The 18,241-nt window shown below is 36.1% G+C and overlaps 1 protein-coding gene across 2 annotated transcripts; it reads right to left on the bottom strand.

The window, feature by feature from the left end:
• Positions 1-1,249: 1,249 nt before the first annotated feature.
• Positions 1,250-9,427, bottom strand: zgc:100868 (uncharacterized protein LOC554458 homolog). 2 transcript variants are annotated; one of them, XM_026916485.3, is made up of 10 exons: positions 9,304-9,427; positions 5,348-5,368; positions 4,586-4,751; positions 4,211-4,479; positions 3,871-4,016; positions 3,511-3,772; positions 3,230-3,395; positions 2,895-3,148; positions 2,673-2,770; positions 1,250-2,565 (listed from the first exon to the last, which is right to left on the bottom strand). In XM_026916485.3, the coding sequence occupies exons 1-10, from the start codon at positions 9,350-9,352 to the stop codon at positions 2,170-2,172; spliced, it is 1,827 nt and encodes a 608-aa protein (XP_026772286.3). In that variant the 5' UTR covers positions 9,353-9,427; the 3' UTR covers positions 1,250-2,169. The 2 variants fall into 2 exon arrangements, with proteins under 2 accessions (XP_026772286.3, XP_026772288.3); XM_026916487.3 differs by having other exon boundaries at positions 4,586-4,748; positions 9,304-9,403.
• Positions 9,428-18,241: the final 8,814 nt, after the last annotated feature.

Genomic DNA, 18,241 nt, shown 5'->3' with positions numbered 1-18,241 from the left:
TGTTAATTACTCTTTATTAATTGTCTCATTTTAAAGTTCCAGTTCATTCTGCTATACCTTTTAAAGCGTGAGTTAGTAACTACTAATAGATATTCAGCAACTACACTGAAACCAATAGTCTGTTTATAAAAGGGTTAATAAATTCTTACGAGGATAATTAAATTATTTATGGAATATTACTACAGTAAGTTAATATGCAGTTGGTAAGTATACTGCCACATCTACCAAAAAACATTCAACATTACCTGAATTTACCCAGTTGTATCCGTCAGGTGTATTATTTTTTAGTTGCCACACTTCCTTAAAAGCTAGTATGTTTTCATGAGTGATTTATAAAATAGTTCCCTTAATGTTTTGGCAAAGAGTTTGTGAAAGCACGAACGTGATTCATGCTGACTCAACCTGATTCTCAGGTGAACAAAGGAGAAAGAATCACAAATATAAATGATTGACAAGTGGTGGCATGAAATGATGACTCACAAGAGCTTGTCACAGTCATTAATAACAGCACTTGATGGACATGATAATTAATCTTGACGCTCAACTTCTGTACATTGCAATACAAATATTATTTTTGTGCACTGATTTTTCTTCTGTAAAATACAAAACATTAAAGCAAATTTAAAAAAATGACACACAACCCACCAAAGCATTTTTTTTTCTGAAATAGCATTTATGTACTTTTATTATAGGAAACTTTCCAAAGTAATAGCAGTACTATTAAATAGATTTGTAGTGAAATACTGAAATACAAAACTGTACAGTTTCATAGTTACAATCAACATGTACTCAATCTGTACAAGGTGTAATTTCACTATTAAAAAAACAATAAACACAAAAATAATGTTGCTCACAGAATATGAGCAAAGTTCATTTAGTAGGAATTTCTAAAAAACCTGAGTTTAAAATCTTTTAACGCAGCTCATTATTGATTCTGCACTAAGGATATTTCACATTTAGTGAACTTTTGGGAGAAAGATCATGCTTCAAGCTTCACCTTCTTTAAACGTTTGATACATTTCCGTCTCTTTCCCTACTAGAGATGAAGTTTCTGTGCCAATGACCTCGTCTCCTAACCCTAAAAAGTCTGGCTGTCTAGTGCAAAGCAGAAGCCCAGGTTCTTAAGATTCTCCTTCTTGTCCCCTAATAATGGGACGAATTAAAGAAACAAAATATATGTCTCTGTTCAGTTACAATTTAAATATTATTACTATGCTGCCTAGGTTTTTTTTTTCTGGTGATTTATTTATTTTGAATTTTGACAGATATTTTTCCCAGTTTAATCACTGCCGATTTACACCCAGAAACTCATTCTGTTCTTTCACGTGACATACATCACATGACCGATCATACACTGTAAAAAAAATTACTGTAACATGTACAGTAATTTACTAGCCAGTGCTTGCAGCACTCTAAATTTCACAGTAAATAATTGTAAAACATATTTACTCTAAAGTATTGTAACTTTACAGGTAACTTTACTGTACTTTTTACAGTGTATCACTGTATGTTTCCAGTAATATACAGTAAATTTAAAATAAAATCTAATCTGCTACATTTGCATGATGCTTTTATTCAAAGTGACTTACAGTTGAGGCAGGATACAGCTGAATAGTCGAGGATTAAGAGTCTTGCTCAAGGACTCAACCCTGGCAGCTTGTTGGCACTGGGATTTGAAATCACTTCTTTTCAGTGCTTAACCTCCCACTATGCACTACATTGTCTGGTAGTACAATCACATAAAATAGTAAACAGGATTTTGCTGTAAGCAATTTTTACAGTGCAGGAAAGCTAAACATGCTTGGAGGAGAGCATTAACTGTTTAATTCCATATACATGAGCATACAGATGCCTATGATTGGCTAGTCTTGTTTTCTTATCTTGAACTTTGTCTATGATTGGTTATGGATATTAACGTGCGGCAATAGGGCTAACCCCTTGGAAGCCCCTGCTGCCCTGTTTTATTTACAGAACTGGATGCTAACCCCCTTTCTGAACTGAGCTTACTGCATCAAACCAAGCAGGTAAAAAGTGCAAGAAAAAAAAAAAAAAGCCAGAACAAGAAACTGTGAACCTAAATGTGAAAGATGAATCAATAGAGATATAGTGTACTTTTCCTTAGACATAGTGTAATTTACCTGATTACTTATATTGGTTTATTAGGGGTGCTTATTCTAAACCAAAGGTTTGGATGAGGGCAAGAAGGGAGAGTACAAGGACTGAAAGGGATGACAAAGCTTCACAGCCTGAATTGTTAGATGAGGAAGACGAAGCTGTGCTGTTGCCTTCTGCACTGGGCGGGAAGGAACCCACTGTAGACTTCAAGAAAGTTGAGAAGCTGGATACCTTAGTGAAGACCTGGATATCTGTGGCACGAGATGCTGCATCTGACAAGGTTTTAGTGGAGCCACTAGTGCTGTTCGAACTGTTGGTAGAATTAGTGGTGCTGTTTGTGCTGTTGGTGGATCCAGTGGTGCTGTTCGAACTGTTGGTGGCGAGGGTTAAAACTGCAGCCTGGATCCATGACTGCCCTATCTTACACATTAGAGGACCTCCTTTATGAGTCTGATGGAGAGAAAAAAAATGACCACAGGTCAGCTTTCCTTATTGTGCATTGACTATTATTGGAATTGAAATGTAAAACTAGAAAACAAGTAAATAGACTCAGAGACCTGTTCTAACTGTATGGCTTCAGTGCAGATGCTGTTTGATGAAGACGTATTTCCACAGCTCACTATAGTAGTGCTGAACTGCTGTAGTGTTTGCTGAGCTATAGCAGACAGATAACAAAGATAAGGTGGAGAGGATCAGTAAGAGCCTATAAAGTGCTGACATTAATTGGTTTGATATGGAATGAGACTCTTATTTTGTTTCACACACAAATAAACCTGTACCTCCTCCTCCTGAGCCCCAGCCAACTGCCCAGCACTGAGTGCTGATGTTGAAGCTGGTATTCCCCAGGTCCACGCATATGGGCTGGATGAAGTCAGAAAGCGTAGGCGTGGTAGACAACCTCAGCACTGCTATGTTATTGCTGTCACTTTTGCTGAATGTGATATTAGTCACAGTGACAGAGACCTGGTTGGGGTTGGAGCCATTCTGATTGAGCTGACCCAGATTCACAGTCCAGTCAGAGGGTTTGGTTGAGCTGGAGGGTAAAAATGTGGTTTTATAATATCTGGCTAAAGTTTAACAACCACTCTGCTATTCTGGTGGTATTTTTTTTTACCTAGAGAAGCAATCAGCTGAGCTCATGACATACTGCTCGGCTATCAGTGTTCCACCACAAACGTGAGTACCGTTAAGCTGCAGGCTGGCTATCCATGGCCATGTACCTGCTGACGCCAAGGAGCTCCCCGTTCCTGAAAGAGTATTGAGCTTTGCTGCTCCACACACTACGGGTGAAGAGAAAGGAAATAAAAAGTTTGTTTATTTTAGCACAGTGCCTCAATCTCTATGTTTCTGGCAACTTCATCAGGAATGGTTTAGAGAAAATGCAGATAGTCCTACGTGTAGTTGTGGGACTGGGTGTGGTAACAGGCGGCAGGCCACTGCAGGACGCCTGCAGATCACTATCAGTGCCACTGGATGTAAATTTGATGAAGCCCGGCTGGTTTGTGATGATTATTTGATTGATCCAATCCTGATACTGAGAAACTCTCGTATACACACCAGGGTAACCTGGCAGAGCGCATTCCTTTCCAAAGCTCACAATGCCGGCCTGGATCCACTGAGAGCCTTGTTTGATGACGAGTGGACCTCCGGAGTCACCCTGTGCAGTGCAGACAGACATTTATGTCTTCTAATTGAACAAACCTTCAGATGGAAAGGGCTACAATACAAGAAGTAAACCGATTAAGATGATAATACCTGACATGAGTCCTTGCCCCCTTGCAAGTACCCAGCACACACCATATTGCTGGTGATACTTCCAACGTTATATAAACAGTTACACTGCCTATTTCCAATAATTGGGACTTGAACTTCCTGTAGTGTCCCAGGAGAAGGTAGATTTACTGAGGAAACACAAGTGGAGCATCATTAAACCTACTTGCTTGCTCAATGGCCCAACCAAGACTCTCTGACAGTTTTAAGAATTAAAGTTTGAATAAAAACATTCTGGGCAAGCTAAACATTTTTCTACATTTTCAACTACACTACTTTACTATAAAGTTATAGCAACAGCAACACCAACAATAATAATTCTCACCTCCAACACCGATTCTTCCCCAGCCTGTGACCCATGTCATGGTGCCATTGAAAAAAGTGCTCCCATTTGCAGCCAGGCAGACAGGAGCGATGTAAGTACTGAATGTTACAACAGAAGACAGCTGCAGTAGAGCGAGGTCATTGTCACTTGTTTTGGAATTGTAGCTCGGATGTGTGAAGACTTTAGTGATGGACTTTGTCACACTGTTAGAGTTGCTTCCTTGCTGAGTATACAGCCCCAGGTTCACACTCACTTGGGAAGCAATGTAACTGGAAAAAGCAGATAACCGTTCCTGTCACCATCACCTCAGCACTATTAAATTACGTGTCAAAGCCCTGTGAACTGTTTGCATAGTTTTTTTAATCTATACGACACCTTCCAAAGCAGTGAGCTGCCGAGAGGACCCAGCCCTCATTGATTAGGGATCCACCGCAGAAATGGCTTCCTTGCACTTGCAGGCTGACTTGCCAAGGCCAAGACCCCGCAACAGCATCCTGTCCTCCTACTATCCTGGTGTTCAATGTAGCCTTGCCACAGACTGCTAAAGACAGAAAAACAATGTTTCAGTTACATCGATGACTATGTCCTGTTTCTCTGGCCATGTCTCAGTACATCCTTTACACACTCTGACTTTGCCCCAATTTCACTGGCCCTGAAATAGAGGCAAGCTATGTAGTTTGTGCCACTATATTTTGCTAGCCAGGTGCTATACCAGAGAAACCATGGCAAACAGCAATAACTCAAGAGAAGAACATCTACTAGTAACAAAACTTAGAATGGCTCAAGTGCCGAAATGATGCCAGTGGTAATGCAGGGTAAAGAAAGAGAGTTCCACAAGGGTTCTTTGCCTCCAAAGGGTTTTACCAGAGAGGCAAACTAAAGAAACCTTTAGATAGCTGAAGCACCTACTGGCAAATTTTTGGGAGGTGGAAGGAAAAAAAGAGAACCCAGAGGAAACCCACACGGACCATTAGGTCCATCTCATCCACCAACATATGCTACAATTTATGGTTTAATTCTGTTTTTTTCGCTGCTTGCTAGGATTTTCTTGTTAGCAATGTTGGCACCTTTGTATTCCTGAATTATTAATATTATAATATTAATCAAATATTTTAAATGATTTAAGGAAAAACTTACCATTCAGCTGTGAACGGCATCCTGGAACACAGGAAAAAGACAAACAATTTTTATTCATGCTTGTTCCACTGACGGATTACTGATATTGTTAGCAGGATATCATTTATGACTTCTGTCAGTCTGGTTCATCTTTTATTAACATGTAATTAACATACAAGTAATTAACATACTTCTGTGCTTATTCCTTCACTCATACTGAGAACAGGTTGTAGGTGCCACCTGCACCTTTGCATTCATCTCATGAGGCAAGTGGATTCCATGGCTTTCCAGCTAGTTGGCTAGCAATGTACTGTTAGTTCTACTAACAATAGCATGTCAAAAGTAGCTAGGGTTTGCTTAGTACTGGCCTAAATTAATCTTATCTGATTAGTGGCAGTGGGCAGAATTATGGCTAAGCTTAAAAATAATAGCTGTTTTTTTTTTTTATTGAGTTGCAGAGTTAATTGAGTTAGCAAGGATATGTCCCTTTGGTATTTGTTAATAGCAAAATAAAAACATTATTTTAATAATTGTAAGTCTATATTTAAAATTGGTTAATTTAGGGACTCTTACACCAGACTTGAGCTTGTGAGTGAGTGACTTAACTACTAAAGTTATTGATTGACACCGTGATGCCAGTGCAGGAAATCACAATCTAGACATTTGGGGAAGAAGCTCTGTTGTAAGTTTCCTTAAAAGTCCATCCAGAGGGACAAACCAAAGAACACTTATGAATGCTTTTTTTAAAAATCTTTTTATGAATGCTTTTTTTTTTTTTTTTTTTTTTTTCAAGCCTGACAGGATGTTCAGCTCATATGTTTGTTCATACCTGGCATATTTATCTTTTTTTTTTTTTGATGATCAGTATATACATGCTATAATACTTTACCCCTTGCATTATTATTCACTCTCACATCAACGCCGAATTCGGCGGCCGACTCCATTTCCCAGAATGCACCTCTGACTACTACATGGACTCCAACTCCCAGTTCACATGCTAACAAATTCACCTGATTACTGATTGCACACACCTGGACTCAGTAACCACTCCACACTATATAAACACACTCACAGCACCTAGACTTTGCAAAGTATTTGTTCAGCTCTGTTTCTCATCTGATGTACCAAGTCTTTGATTCGTGTTTGCGACTTCTGGTTTTGACCCACATTTGTTTTCTCATTTCATGACTATTGTCTCATCCTCTGAATACCTGTTTGTACATCACCTGACCCTTTGCCTGATTCTGGGTCTTGAGATTGTGTTTTGGATTTGTGCGTGCCAGTCTTTATTCTTAACATTCACCTCAACTGTCAACGTCTCTGCCGCCTGACATTCACAAACTACATTAAAATTATGACATTCAAAATATAGTTGTGTGTGTGCTCATTGTTATAACATAACAGTGTGTGTAATCTGATGACATTTTCTGTTTATATTTCCATTCTCTCTGTTCTCTCTGTATTTTGGCTCTTATTCTTTCCTGCTTCCAGGTTCCAGTTTGTCCTGTTTGTTAAGACCCTGTTACCTTCTTTTATTGGAACGCTGTGTGTTTAACTTGTGGTTGTGTGCAATTTTTAACTAGCCACTAGCCCCCACCCATGGCAGCAATGTGAAATGACTGCACACACACTTCGCAGCATGACTATTTTTGTTTTTACATTCGTTTATATTAGATTTCATTAATTCGTTCATTCGTCCTCAGCAACCGCTTGATCCTGGGCATTGTGGAATATCTGTTTGAGGTTAACAATATTATAGGCTATTATTTAAATCTGAGACCTTTTTTTTTGCTGCACCCCAATTATTTTAAACTAAACCTAAACCTAGCACACATGTGTGTGTAAAAAAAAAATACATGCATTTACATATATATATATATATATATATATACATACACACACACACACACACACACATACTGGGCTGGCATTACTTCCTTCCCTGTCAATCACAGCAACACTAGCCAATTTTAGACATCTGTAAGCTCATTTATGCTCATGTATGCTCATGTACCCTTCCTCAGAGTGTGTCACACTGCCATTTGACTCAGCACAAGCCGCGGTTCAAAGAACGCAGACGTTTGTATTACATGCCTTCCAGGAATCATGTGTTAGCCTTTATCCTGCCCATGTGGTTGCAGTCGAGAGATAGGGGAGAGCAAGCTAGTGGGTAGGAATTGGCAGATGACCAAATCGGGGAGAAAATTGGTCTCCGTATATGAGATGTACAGTTAGGCTTTAACAACTACTTTTATTAGTATATGCCACAGTCCTTACTGTGTATTTGAATGGGTCAACCACCTGTGAGTTTGACACCACACCCATTATTATAACATCAATATGGCAAGGTGCTTTGAGTTGTTCTCATCACATGATCTCAAAGCAACTTGTTAGCGCTATTGGGTTTGCATTGCGAATTGTGAATTGACCCAAGTTACTTAACTAGCCATAAGTTTTAGTTAACCTACATTGTGTACAATGTCTAGACAGTGTAAATTATCTTTAATAATACAGCGTAAGTAGGACTTTAAATAATCAGAATTAGTTAATAATATGTTAATACTTAACTGTTATCATTATTAATGAGTATTCCTATATGACTTCATTGGCTGTTAATGTATTAATATGTTAAGTATTCCATCCTTCGATTTCTGTACTGCTTATCCTACACACGTTTGCATGGGAGCCTGGAGCCTATCCCAGGGAACTCGAGGCATCCTGGACAGAGTGCTAATCCATCACAGAGCACAAACACACACACATTCACACACTACGGACTCTTTGCTGAGAGATAACTTAGGCAAAATTATAAAGTAAATGAAAATGTTTCTAGGTCATTTCAATGAATTACATTTAAAGTGAAACTGTCCAAGTATATTATAGGTAGAAAAAATGTCTGTAAAATAATTTTACTCAACAAATTTTCACATTCTGAGATGGATTTTAAAGGGAAGGAGAGAACAGAAATGCAGCAGAAAAGACATCACTAAATCTTTCTCAAACATTTTGCAGTCAGGGATCCCTTTGACTATAAATGCTTATTTATTGGCACCATTGAGCTTTCTATTCCTGAAATTTATACCGACAGAACACTTTAGTTCCAAGCTGACATTATTTATAGGCAACTTGCTAAAGTAAAAATAGTAACACTCAATAATAAATATAATAATGTCCACCAGTGTAACCAAAAAAAAAAAAAAAAAAATCACAGACCCCCTAGCTATTCTTTACGGACTGTTGATAGAAAAGTTACCAGTAATAAATTCAGTATATTTAATCTCTGAAAGCCTGTGGTAATTCCTTTAGTATTTAATATAATCATACTTTTGCAGTATAAACATTTTTATTTGGTCCTGTTTTAATCACCAAAGGACTATCATAATTATAGTTCCTTAAAATGTTTCAGTAGTAACATACACACTGGTTCCTTTTCTCACATCCTATGCCATATCCGCACATATATTATATCTTTATTTCTATATTTGGTAACAATATACAATACTGTTTAATAACTCAGAGGTACATATGCATGGACTAAGCAGGAGTGAATGAGCAAAACTGTATGTATTATGCCTAAATCACTACTGTTAACTACTAATAAATAATGGGTAATTACTCAATAAGTAATAATAAAGTAATTGTTTTTATATATATATATATACACACACACACACACACACACACACACAGACACACATATGTTTTGTACTAAACTCATGTCAAAGACATGAAATTAAATTTTACTTTAATGTTCTATATATATAGATAGATAGATAGATAGATAGATAGATAGATATATCTATATATATATATATATATATATATATATAGATATGAAATGAAAGCACAAAAGTACAAAAGTCTTTAAACTGGCTGGGTGAGTTCTGGTCTTAATTCTCAAAAAACGGGTAAAGAACTGTTGTGTATTGAGGAAGTCAAAGCAAAAGCAGCACATGTCGTACAAGTTACGAACTTACCTTTGGCGAGGACTAGGAGCACCACACACAATGTCCTGAACACCATCATTGTCAAACACTTTCACGCTCTTTTACATCATTACATCTGTACATATACCTTCCTTTCGTACCTGTAACTCTGATCAGCCCATAAGCCACACCTCTCAAAATCTCTCCCTCTCTCTCTCTCTCTCTCTCTCTCTCTCTCTCACACACACACACACACACACACACACACACACGCACACACTCACTGTTCTGTCACCTGACTGCTCATCCAACATTATAAATGAAGGCCCAAAACAGACCATAGGTAAAAAACTCGTTTATACATAAAAGCCCTTTATATATAAAGCATAAATGTCTATATCTTTGTTTTGTCTTGTAAGCCTAAATCAGTAGCTCTATGATAATCTGGCTTTCAGATTAAAATATGCAAATACAGATGACAATTGAAGATACACTGCATCAAAACACATACTTAGTTCTATCATGACAAAGAGACCTTAAGACTCACGATGCCTTCTGACCAGAATTCCACGAAAACAAGTTGTTCTTCATTCCTCCCTAGAGCTACCTGTTCAATCATTACCAGAGACTGCTCTTACTGTGGAAAAAAACATATAGCACTGACTGACAACACAAGGAAGTTCAATTTTAGTTAAAAAAAAAACACTGTGTCCTATTTTTTTAAAAGATCGTACCTATAGTCTTTGTGGGGCCATTGGTTCATCGGTTTCTGAAATAGTTTTAAGGTAAAATAAACCTCTTTACTGTAGTTTTTTTTACTTGAGCATTTTTAATGAAGAGCCATTTAGCACATTCCTCCAAAACAAAGTAAGGGATTATTTTCAAAATTATTCATGACTAAAGAATTATGACATTGTGATTATTGCACTAAGAACGCTTAACGGTCGATGAAACTCATCCAGTCCAATGACTAATCTTTAAATTATTTTAATCAGCTGATCTTAGGTAAGTAATATCCTTAAAGTTCAAATTGCTGTTTAATTAATAATTCTTTATTGTTTTATTTACTAAATCAAGTGCAAAGAACATAAATCTAGAATAAAATTGTTCAAATGAGCTGAAAAAAAAGAGTTTCAGGCACTTTTACTGTAAGTTTTATTTATTTTTTTTTAACTTAACCACACTTAGCGAAGATCCAACAGGGCATTTGGCTCATAGCTTTACAGACACCTGACAGATTTTGTAAGATGTTAATCTTTTTATTTTTAAAACATGAAGGTTCAATCACTTCTGTTAATTTAATTTGAGGTAGAGCAATAATGACGGCTTGCTTGGCTGATCTAATGCAAAAACATCCCTCAGTTTATAACAAGAATCGTAACCTTTATTTTCATGGCACTTTTTTGATGTATTAAATGAAGCTCAAAGAGTACATAATAGTCAAATTAAATATGTTCTGGGACTCATTTTGGGTTAATTTTTACTCCTCACACCCCTAAGGTCTCTTTATGCCCCCTGTTTATTTGTGGTTTTTGTAATAATACCCCACATACTCTCACTCACATGTAAATGTACAGTCCTGAAAGTATCTGAGTGTTTCCCTGAACTGCAGATGGACTGGTAAGACAGCACTGACATGCTATACAGGAAACACCAGAGAAGGTTTTCCCATCTGTACTGGGGTCTTTTAACCAGCCGTTTTAGTGGCAAGTGAATGTCTAGAGTAACGTGATTCTACGTTACTGAAGCGAACCTCTCTTCCTCTACAATGTGATACCCTTTACAGCCTATAACACCCCACCTAATTTATCTATAATATTTTTTTCCCCGCTTATGCTCATTCAGATGCTCCAAATTCGATAAATCTTGGCATTTTTACTGGATATTCCATGCAGAGTGTGTTTGGAAACATGGAAAAGGTTGCTTCCCCCCCCCCAACCCCCCCCCCCCCCGTGGTTACGGGTGTTGGAGTTTATGCTTCTATGATCCGAAAAAAACAGTCAACAGAAATATTATAAAGACTGGCCGGGCAACCTTGAAGAGGTAAGACGGATATATCAGGAAGAACATGTAGGTGTGGTGGTGGTGGTGACGGTGGTGGTATGTGTGGGTATGTGTTAGAATGAAGAGGACTGTTGCTCAGAGAGCAGGCAAATACAGAAATGCAGATGCAAATATTTTATCAGATAAAATGCCTGAACATCTCTCACACAATTTTTACATTTAAGGTTAAAGCTGTGCTCTGTCTATTGCTTTCCCCTTGTTTGTTTGCTTTTACATACCATGATGTTAGTAGTATAAGGTTATATCTGGACTAAGAATGAATGGGAGAGACCTTATAACCTTATAATACTATATATCATTGTCATCAGAAATTCATTCCTTTTCAGCAACTGCTTTATCTTAGTCATATTCATGTAGATAGAAACCAGGAAAACTGTGCACGTGGCAGAATTACACCACACATTCACACTTATTCACTTATAGGTAACATACAGCTAGCTGGAAAAGGTTGAAAAAAAAAAATATATATGTGGCAAAATGCGTTAATTTATTATATATATATATATATAATAAATTAGGTGGGGTGTTATATATATATATATATATATATATATATATTAGGTGGGGTGTTTTATATATATATATATATATATATATATATATATATATATATATATATATATATATAAATTAACGCATTTTGCCACATATATATATATACATATATATCTCCCTAAGGTATATAGGGAGATAGGATTTAGGTTCTGACTAGGCCATTCCAAAACACTGATCTTCTTTACCTGAACCCAATTGTTTGTTGACTTGGATTTGTGCATTGGGTCATTGTCATGCTGGAAGATGAAATTTGGAGGCCTGCAGGTTTTGTGCCACAATAGATTGGTATTTGGAGCTATCCACAAATCCCACAATCTTGACTAGAGCCCCAGGCCCAGACAGAGAAGCAGTCCCATATGCTGCCACCACCATGCTTCACCGTGGTTATAGTGTTCTTTGGGTGATAAACTGTCTTGTTTTTGTGCCAAACATATCTTTTAGAATTATGCCCAACATGTTCTACCTTGGTCTCATCAGACCATAGCGCATTTTGCCACATGGTTTGGGGTGATTTAGGTGGGTGTTGATATATATATATTTTTTTTTCATGAGATAGGGCTTCTGTCTAGCCACCCTACCCCATAGCCCAGACATGTGAAGAATATGAGAGATTGTTATCACATGCAGGGTGTAATCAAAACTTCCCAGATATTCCTGCAGCTCCTTTAATGTTGCTGTAGGTCTCTTGAGAGCCTCCATGGTAACATTTCTTCTTGTCCTTTCATTGGTTTTGGAGGGCTGTCCTGTACTTGGTGATGTCACTGTGGTGCTCTATTTTCTCCACTTGTTGATGATGACCTTCACAGTGTTCCATGGTTCATTTCATGTTTTAGAAATTCTTTTGTACTCCTATCTCGACCGAAACCTTTTGGCAAGGATTCCATGCATGCTTTCTAAGCTCTTTGTGGACAATGGCTTCAGCAGTAGGTTGAAATGAGGAAGGGGTTTATTTGGGGTTAGTCGGAATCACTTCACTGATGACAGGTGAATGATAATTACCTTTGAACATGAGTTTGAATGTGATTGGACAAATCTGAGCACGGTCACATGCCTCATTATTAAAGGGTGTGCATACTTGTGCAAGCGGGTTTTTGTAATTTTTTCTTTTTTTCCTTTTTCCCCCCCTAAAATGTTTGTTTGTTTTTTCACTTGAATTTTGTTGGTTGCTATATCACATTAAAGGTGGGGAAAGATCTGACATGATTTATCCTGGTTTTAATTTTGACATCACAAAAACCTGCAATTTTAACAGAGGGTGTAGACTTTTTATATCTACTGTAGCTACAATTAAATTATTATTATTTTTTTTTAAGAAAGCTCATTTATCTTTTATATAAAACCCATTTCACAAGAAAAAGAATGCTAAAATGGATTAAACCTTGGCAGGCATCAAACATCTTGCTATACTAAAATTTAAAACCCTTAAATATTACACTTAGGACCCCACAACTAACTGTTTTCCCTTATGGGAAACTCACATAACTTTCACAGAGTACTTCACCTGATATATATCACATATGAAGTAACCACAAGTGGCTTCACATGAATAATATGTGATATTAAATAATAAAACTATTAAAATGTCCTAAATGTGTAAAATTAACATGTGAAAAAAAAAATCATGTGAGAAAATCATATATGGAAAAACAAAACAAAACATATACACTATTATGTTATACATGTGTGTAACATAACATGTAAAGAATCCAAAAACCACATATAAAAAATTTGCATGGTTATACAATTATATAAGAATTGTCAGTACATCTTATTGTAGTGTTTGTTCTCTTTATTTATAATACTGACATTATATGACATTAAAGGATATAAAAACAATTTTATAAGCAGGATGACTGCAGTCTCTTCTCTTATTGAAATATTGTATTTTTGCAGTTAACGTAAGATCTGCCACAATTGTTTACTTTTTTAAAAATAAGCTTAAGGCATTCATTTTTACTCAAGCCTTTGGCTAACTAACTCCGTGTGCCTTGTAATCGTCTGTTTTATACAAATATACACATATTTTATTTTGTTTTATTCATTTAATTTTTTCTGAATGTTTTGTTCTTCCTCATCCTTTTTGATCCTTATTGTTTTCTTTATTGACGTACTGACTTTCTTTGTGTCAAAAGAAAACAAGGCACATTTCTTCACGGGATCATCATCATCATTGTAAACCGGCAGGAACTGTCTGCGTTACAGTAAGAAAATGGAACAGGTTGCACAGGTTTCTATTCATCTCTCAAGGTTCAGTACTTCATCAAAATCGTACCAAATTGTTCAGTGTATCTCTTTAAACCAACTCGAGTCATAAGCTCATAATCTTGAAACTACCCTTTAAGTTGTCACTCACATGGAAGAATGCAAGTGTTCGTGTCTGTGGATTTGACAGGAACAAACCAGTCCTACTAGTCGTGCCTACGCTTATGCACCTAAAAATATTCGAAACACACAGAATTTCCAAACATGTTATTAAAGTACATTTCTTTTCAAGCTGATGAGTTTCAATGGGTATTTCCACCTGAACGATTTATTAAGCCATGGCGATGCAGCATGTCAAGCCGGTTTTGTCACTGTGACTTTGCAAAACATTACCATTACTTGTTTCACAGAAGAAACAAAAATACTTGAAAAAGATACATACCGTACATCCTCTGAAACATTCATTATGGTAAACTCTGCTGAAGGGCATCGTGTTAATGGCAAAAACTATATAGCTGTAGGTATACCTATAGGGTTTACTATACTGAACTTTTTCCACCCCTGCCATTTTACATAAATATATATATATATATATATATATATATATATATATATATATATATAAAACACTTCCATTTCCATAAATCACTTTTCATAAATTTGTTGTAAAGTCTGACAAAATCTAATGAGGTATAATCACATAGCAAATGTTCTGTGAGCTAATATACAGGCTCATCATTTATAATACATTATAGACACGCTATAAGTAGTAAGCTTATATTTTCTTCAAATGAATTGTTCAGCTGATTAATGTTAATTATGTTATTTGGTTAAAAAAAGTCTAAATTACCCAAATTAGTGCAGGACCAGTAAAAGCAAATGTAAATGCGTGTCATTTTTAATTAACAAAATTCATTTAATTTCTAATTTTAACTTTTAGCCTCCTTGGAATTGTATTCCAGTGATTCAAATTATACAGAAATTACTTAAAATTTCAACAGAAATTCTGTGAATCAGCATAACAGAGTGTTTTAGTTCAAGTTTGTGAAAATGATTTTATTATTTTTATGATAAATATTAGAGATAACCCTCTCTACTAAGAAAATGTTTCTTGAAAGCAAACCCTTTAGATTGCTTCCTCGAACTCTGTCACCTTCTCTCTGAGTGCTGTTGTGCTCTGCAACAATTTCAGTAAGCTAATTTCAGGTTGTGTATAATTTCCTGTAGTACGTGTTTTGGTCTAAAATGCTGTTTTAAGTTATAAGACCAGGACTCATTACCTATAACCTTAACTACCTATAGAACCTCAAGATTTTCCTAAATGTTCCCTTCCCCATTTGAAGAGTTTGTATGACTTTCCAAGAAAGTCCAAACGTGTTCCAAAGTATGTTGTCCCAATTTTAAAAAATGGACAAAGTGGGACAATAAAAACAAAATTTTTGGATGAATGTTACAAACAAAATTCAAAACTGGATCTCAGCCAGCAAAATAATGTCAGTTCCAGCACCAAACTGTTCATGGTTTGGAGTCAAGAACCACAAGTTCACCAAAATGTGAGCATAATATTATTAATTTGATAAAATATAAAAATGTGAGTATGAATGAAATTAATGTGCACATATTATGTGTTTGTGAAGTCAGTTTAGCATCTTGTGTAAATAATTTAGAATGTCTGAAGATTTTGGGAGGTTATAAAATTTAAACAGGAGGGTTAATTTAAGTGACATGAGACAAGACTTCCAAAATTGTTTACAATGTTAACACACTTTTTTTTTTTTTTTTTTTTTAAATTTTGGTAATACTTCACTGTAAGGTCCACAAACAAGCATATATTACCTAATGCTTTCATAAGGATGAATTAATACATGTGATATGTAATGCAAATAATGAAACATATACGTTTTTATTATTAATTTTAATTTTATTATTTTTTAATAGTGCTTTTAACAATAGAAATATTCACAAAGCAGGTTTATCTAAGTCCGGATGTAGATTTGGATCCTTAAAGAACACACCAGGGGTGAGGGTGACACAGAAAAAGTCCCTGTGATGAAATGAGGAAGAAACATCAGATGACACTGGATAGTAGATTTATTAATCATTACACTACCACAGTATACTATAAATAGTACTAAGTGTGTTGAAAGGGCTGTGATGTGTGGGTAATCAGTGTTTTTCCCTTATTAACTTCAGCTTTGATCACACTGAGTTGCCAACCTTATTAAGAGTTCTACTTGGAGCTTTCTGGAAGGAACCCTTACATAGTTTTCCCAGATGGACAAACCAAAGAAGGGTTTAATATGCTAGATGGAAAACGTGAGTGTAGAGCCTGATTTGACTCAGATAAAATCAGCAATTACAACCTAACATTTGTTTCTGCTGCCTGTTACAGACTTATATGACCCTGAGAAATGAGTGTGAAGGAGTCGTTTAGTACAGCATTTAGGTGTGAATGTGGCAGTTATTCCAGCCAGTTGACTTACTCCACCTCAGGGCTCTATTCTTGCACCCCTTCTTTCTAGCCTTTATTTGCTTCCCTTAGGTCAGCTCTTAGAAAATAAGAAAAGGGCTGCCTATTTAGGTTGGCAGAAATCCAAAAATTACGTCGATATTTACGTGAGGAACGTTAGCATATTCAGAGAGGGGATGCACAGCTGCTTACGTGGATTTTCAGAGTGCACCATTCAGATGGTGCAAATGACCTGTGTATAGTTTATGCCTCCGAGGTTGGCCAATTTTTCTTGAGCAGAAGCATCCTAGATGGGCTTTTTCAACAACATCTAGACCACCGCATTTAAGCACAAGCACTCACCATTAAACCCGAAAAAAATCAGGAATGGAATGTAAACGGAAGACAGGATTTTTTTTCTTTGCTGTCGAATGTACATAACATAAAATACAACTTAAAAATAAAAACACTAATATGATGATCTATGAATGAGAAAATGGCAAGCTTATGTTATTATTATGCATTTTACATTTTATATATTTTTTTTCTATCATGTGCTAACAGTTAATTGTTCAGTCAGCTTAATGAAGCCACAAGATACTAATCAAAGACATGAAATCGTAAATGAATTACTTTGCTTTGCCAAATTGATAAAATAACAGTTTTTTTCTTAATTCAAAGCAAATAAATAGAAAGAAATGTGCCCACGGTTTGAAGATTAAACTATCTGAGCACTCATATGCTTTGCTTAAGGCTCACCTTAAGCTAATTCCTAACTTTATCCATAAAAATAAAGTCCTTGGAATAAGCAGTGTCTCTGATTAAGATGCTTGTCTTAATCATGTCTCCTCTGCTATCATACTGTGAAAAAGGAAAATCTTTTAAAGGCACGGTATTATCCATTAATTAATAGTGTTATATTTATTATTGAATGTCATTCCATATTTTTGAGCATATAAAAGCCCAAAATATGAATTTATTGTAACATATGGTGGTTACATCAAACTGTCAGACAGTGTCGTCGGACATAATACAGCTCCTTACTGATATCTGGTCAGAGAAAGTGGGACAGAATTACATATAACTGAGACATGCGCCTGTTTTAATCAAACTCCACCTGCACAACTGTCTTGTAGCCCTCTGAACAGTGCTTAAGTCTGAATACTGATGTGTGCAAATTCTGTATTAAATCCTCACTGAGCTCTTAACTCAACTCTGAATACGGCCCAAAGTTGCTTATCCACTTATGCACGCAACACCCAAACCTATTTAGCCATTTCACTAAATGACTGCAATCTCTAAATTCCCTTAGTAAATGCACTGAGGAGATACGCAACTGGATAGATCTGAGGACAAAACAGAGATCATTTTATTCTGATCAAGAATGGACTTGAATTCCAGATGCCTGGAATCTTAAAATCAAGTCAGAAAGCTTGTGTTCTCTCGGATCCTGAGGTTGACATCATTAGCCATATTAATGAAATGAACCTTTTTCCAGCTCAAAAACACAGCAAGAATGAAAGAATCTCACCAACATCAGCCTTACCTAAACTCATCCTATTGTTTGATTCCTTCTGTTTTTTTTTTTCATATATCTCTTTTGTAGATTAATTGGGGTGAATTAATTATTCTGTTATTAATCTTTTTATTGTGTTGTAAGCCTATGCATTTTGTAAAACACTTTAAATTACCTCAGGGTATGAAAGGTGCTGTATAAAT

The sequence above is a fragment of the Pangasianodon hypophthalmus genome, chromosome 13, assembly GCF_027358585.1.
Source record: "Pangasianodon hypophthalmus isolate fPanHyp1 chromosome 13, fPanHyp1.pri, whole genome shotgun sequence".
NCBI classification, from domain to species: domain Eukaryota; kingdom Metazoa; phylum Chordata; class Actinopteri; order Siluriformes; family Pangasiidae; genus Pangasianodon; species Pangasianodon hypophthalmus.
Note: the sequence above shows the minus strand (reverse complement) of the source record. Positions and strands in the feature narration are given on the sequence as shown.

Coding starts and splice junctions, on each gene's coding strand:
- zgc:100868 (XM_026916485.3), bottom strand. CDS start 9,352: ATGATGGTGTTCAGGACATTGTGTGTGGTGCTCCTAGTCCTCGCCAAA. Junction 3,773..3,870: donor GGGGCAAGGACTCATGTCAG/GTATTATCATCT, acceptor TGCACTGCACAG/GGTGACTCCGGAGGTCCACT. Junction 3,396..3,510: donor ACCCAGTCCCACAACTACAC/GTAGGACTATCT, acceptor CTTCACCCGTAG/TGTGTGGAGCAGCAAAGCTC.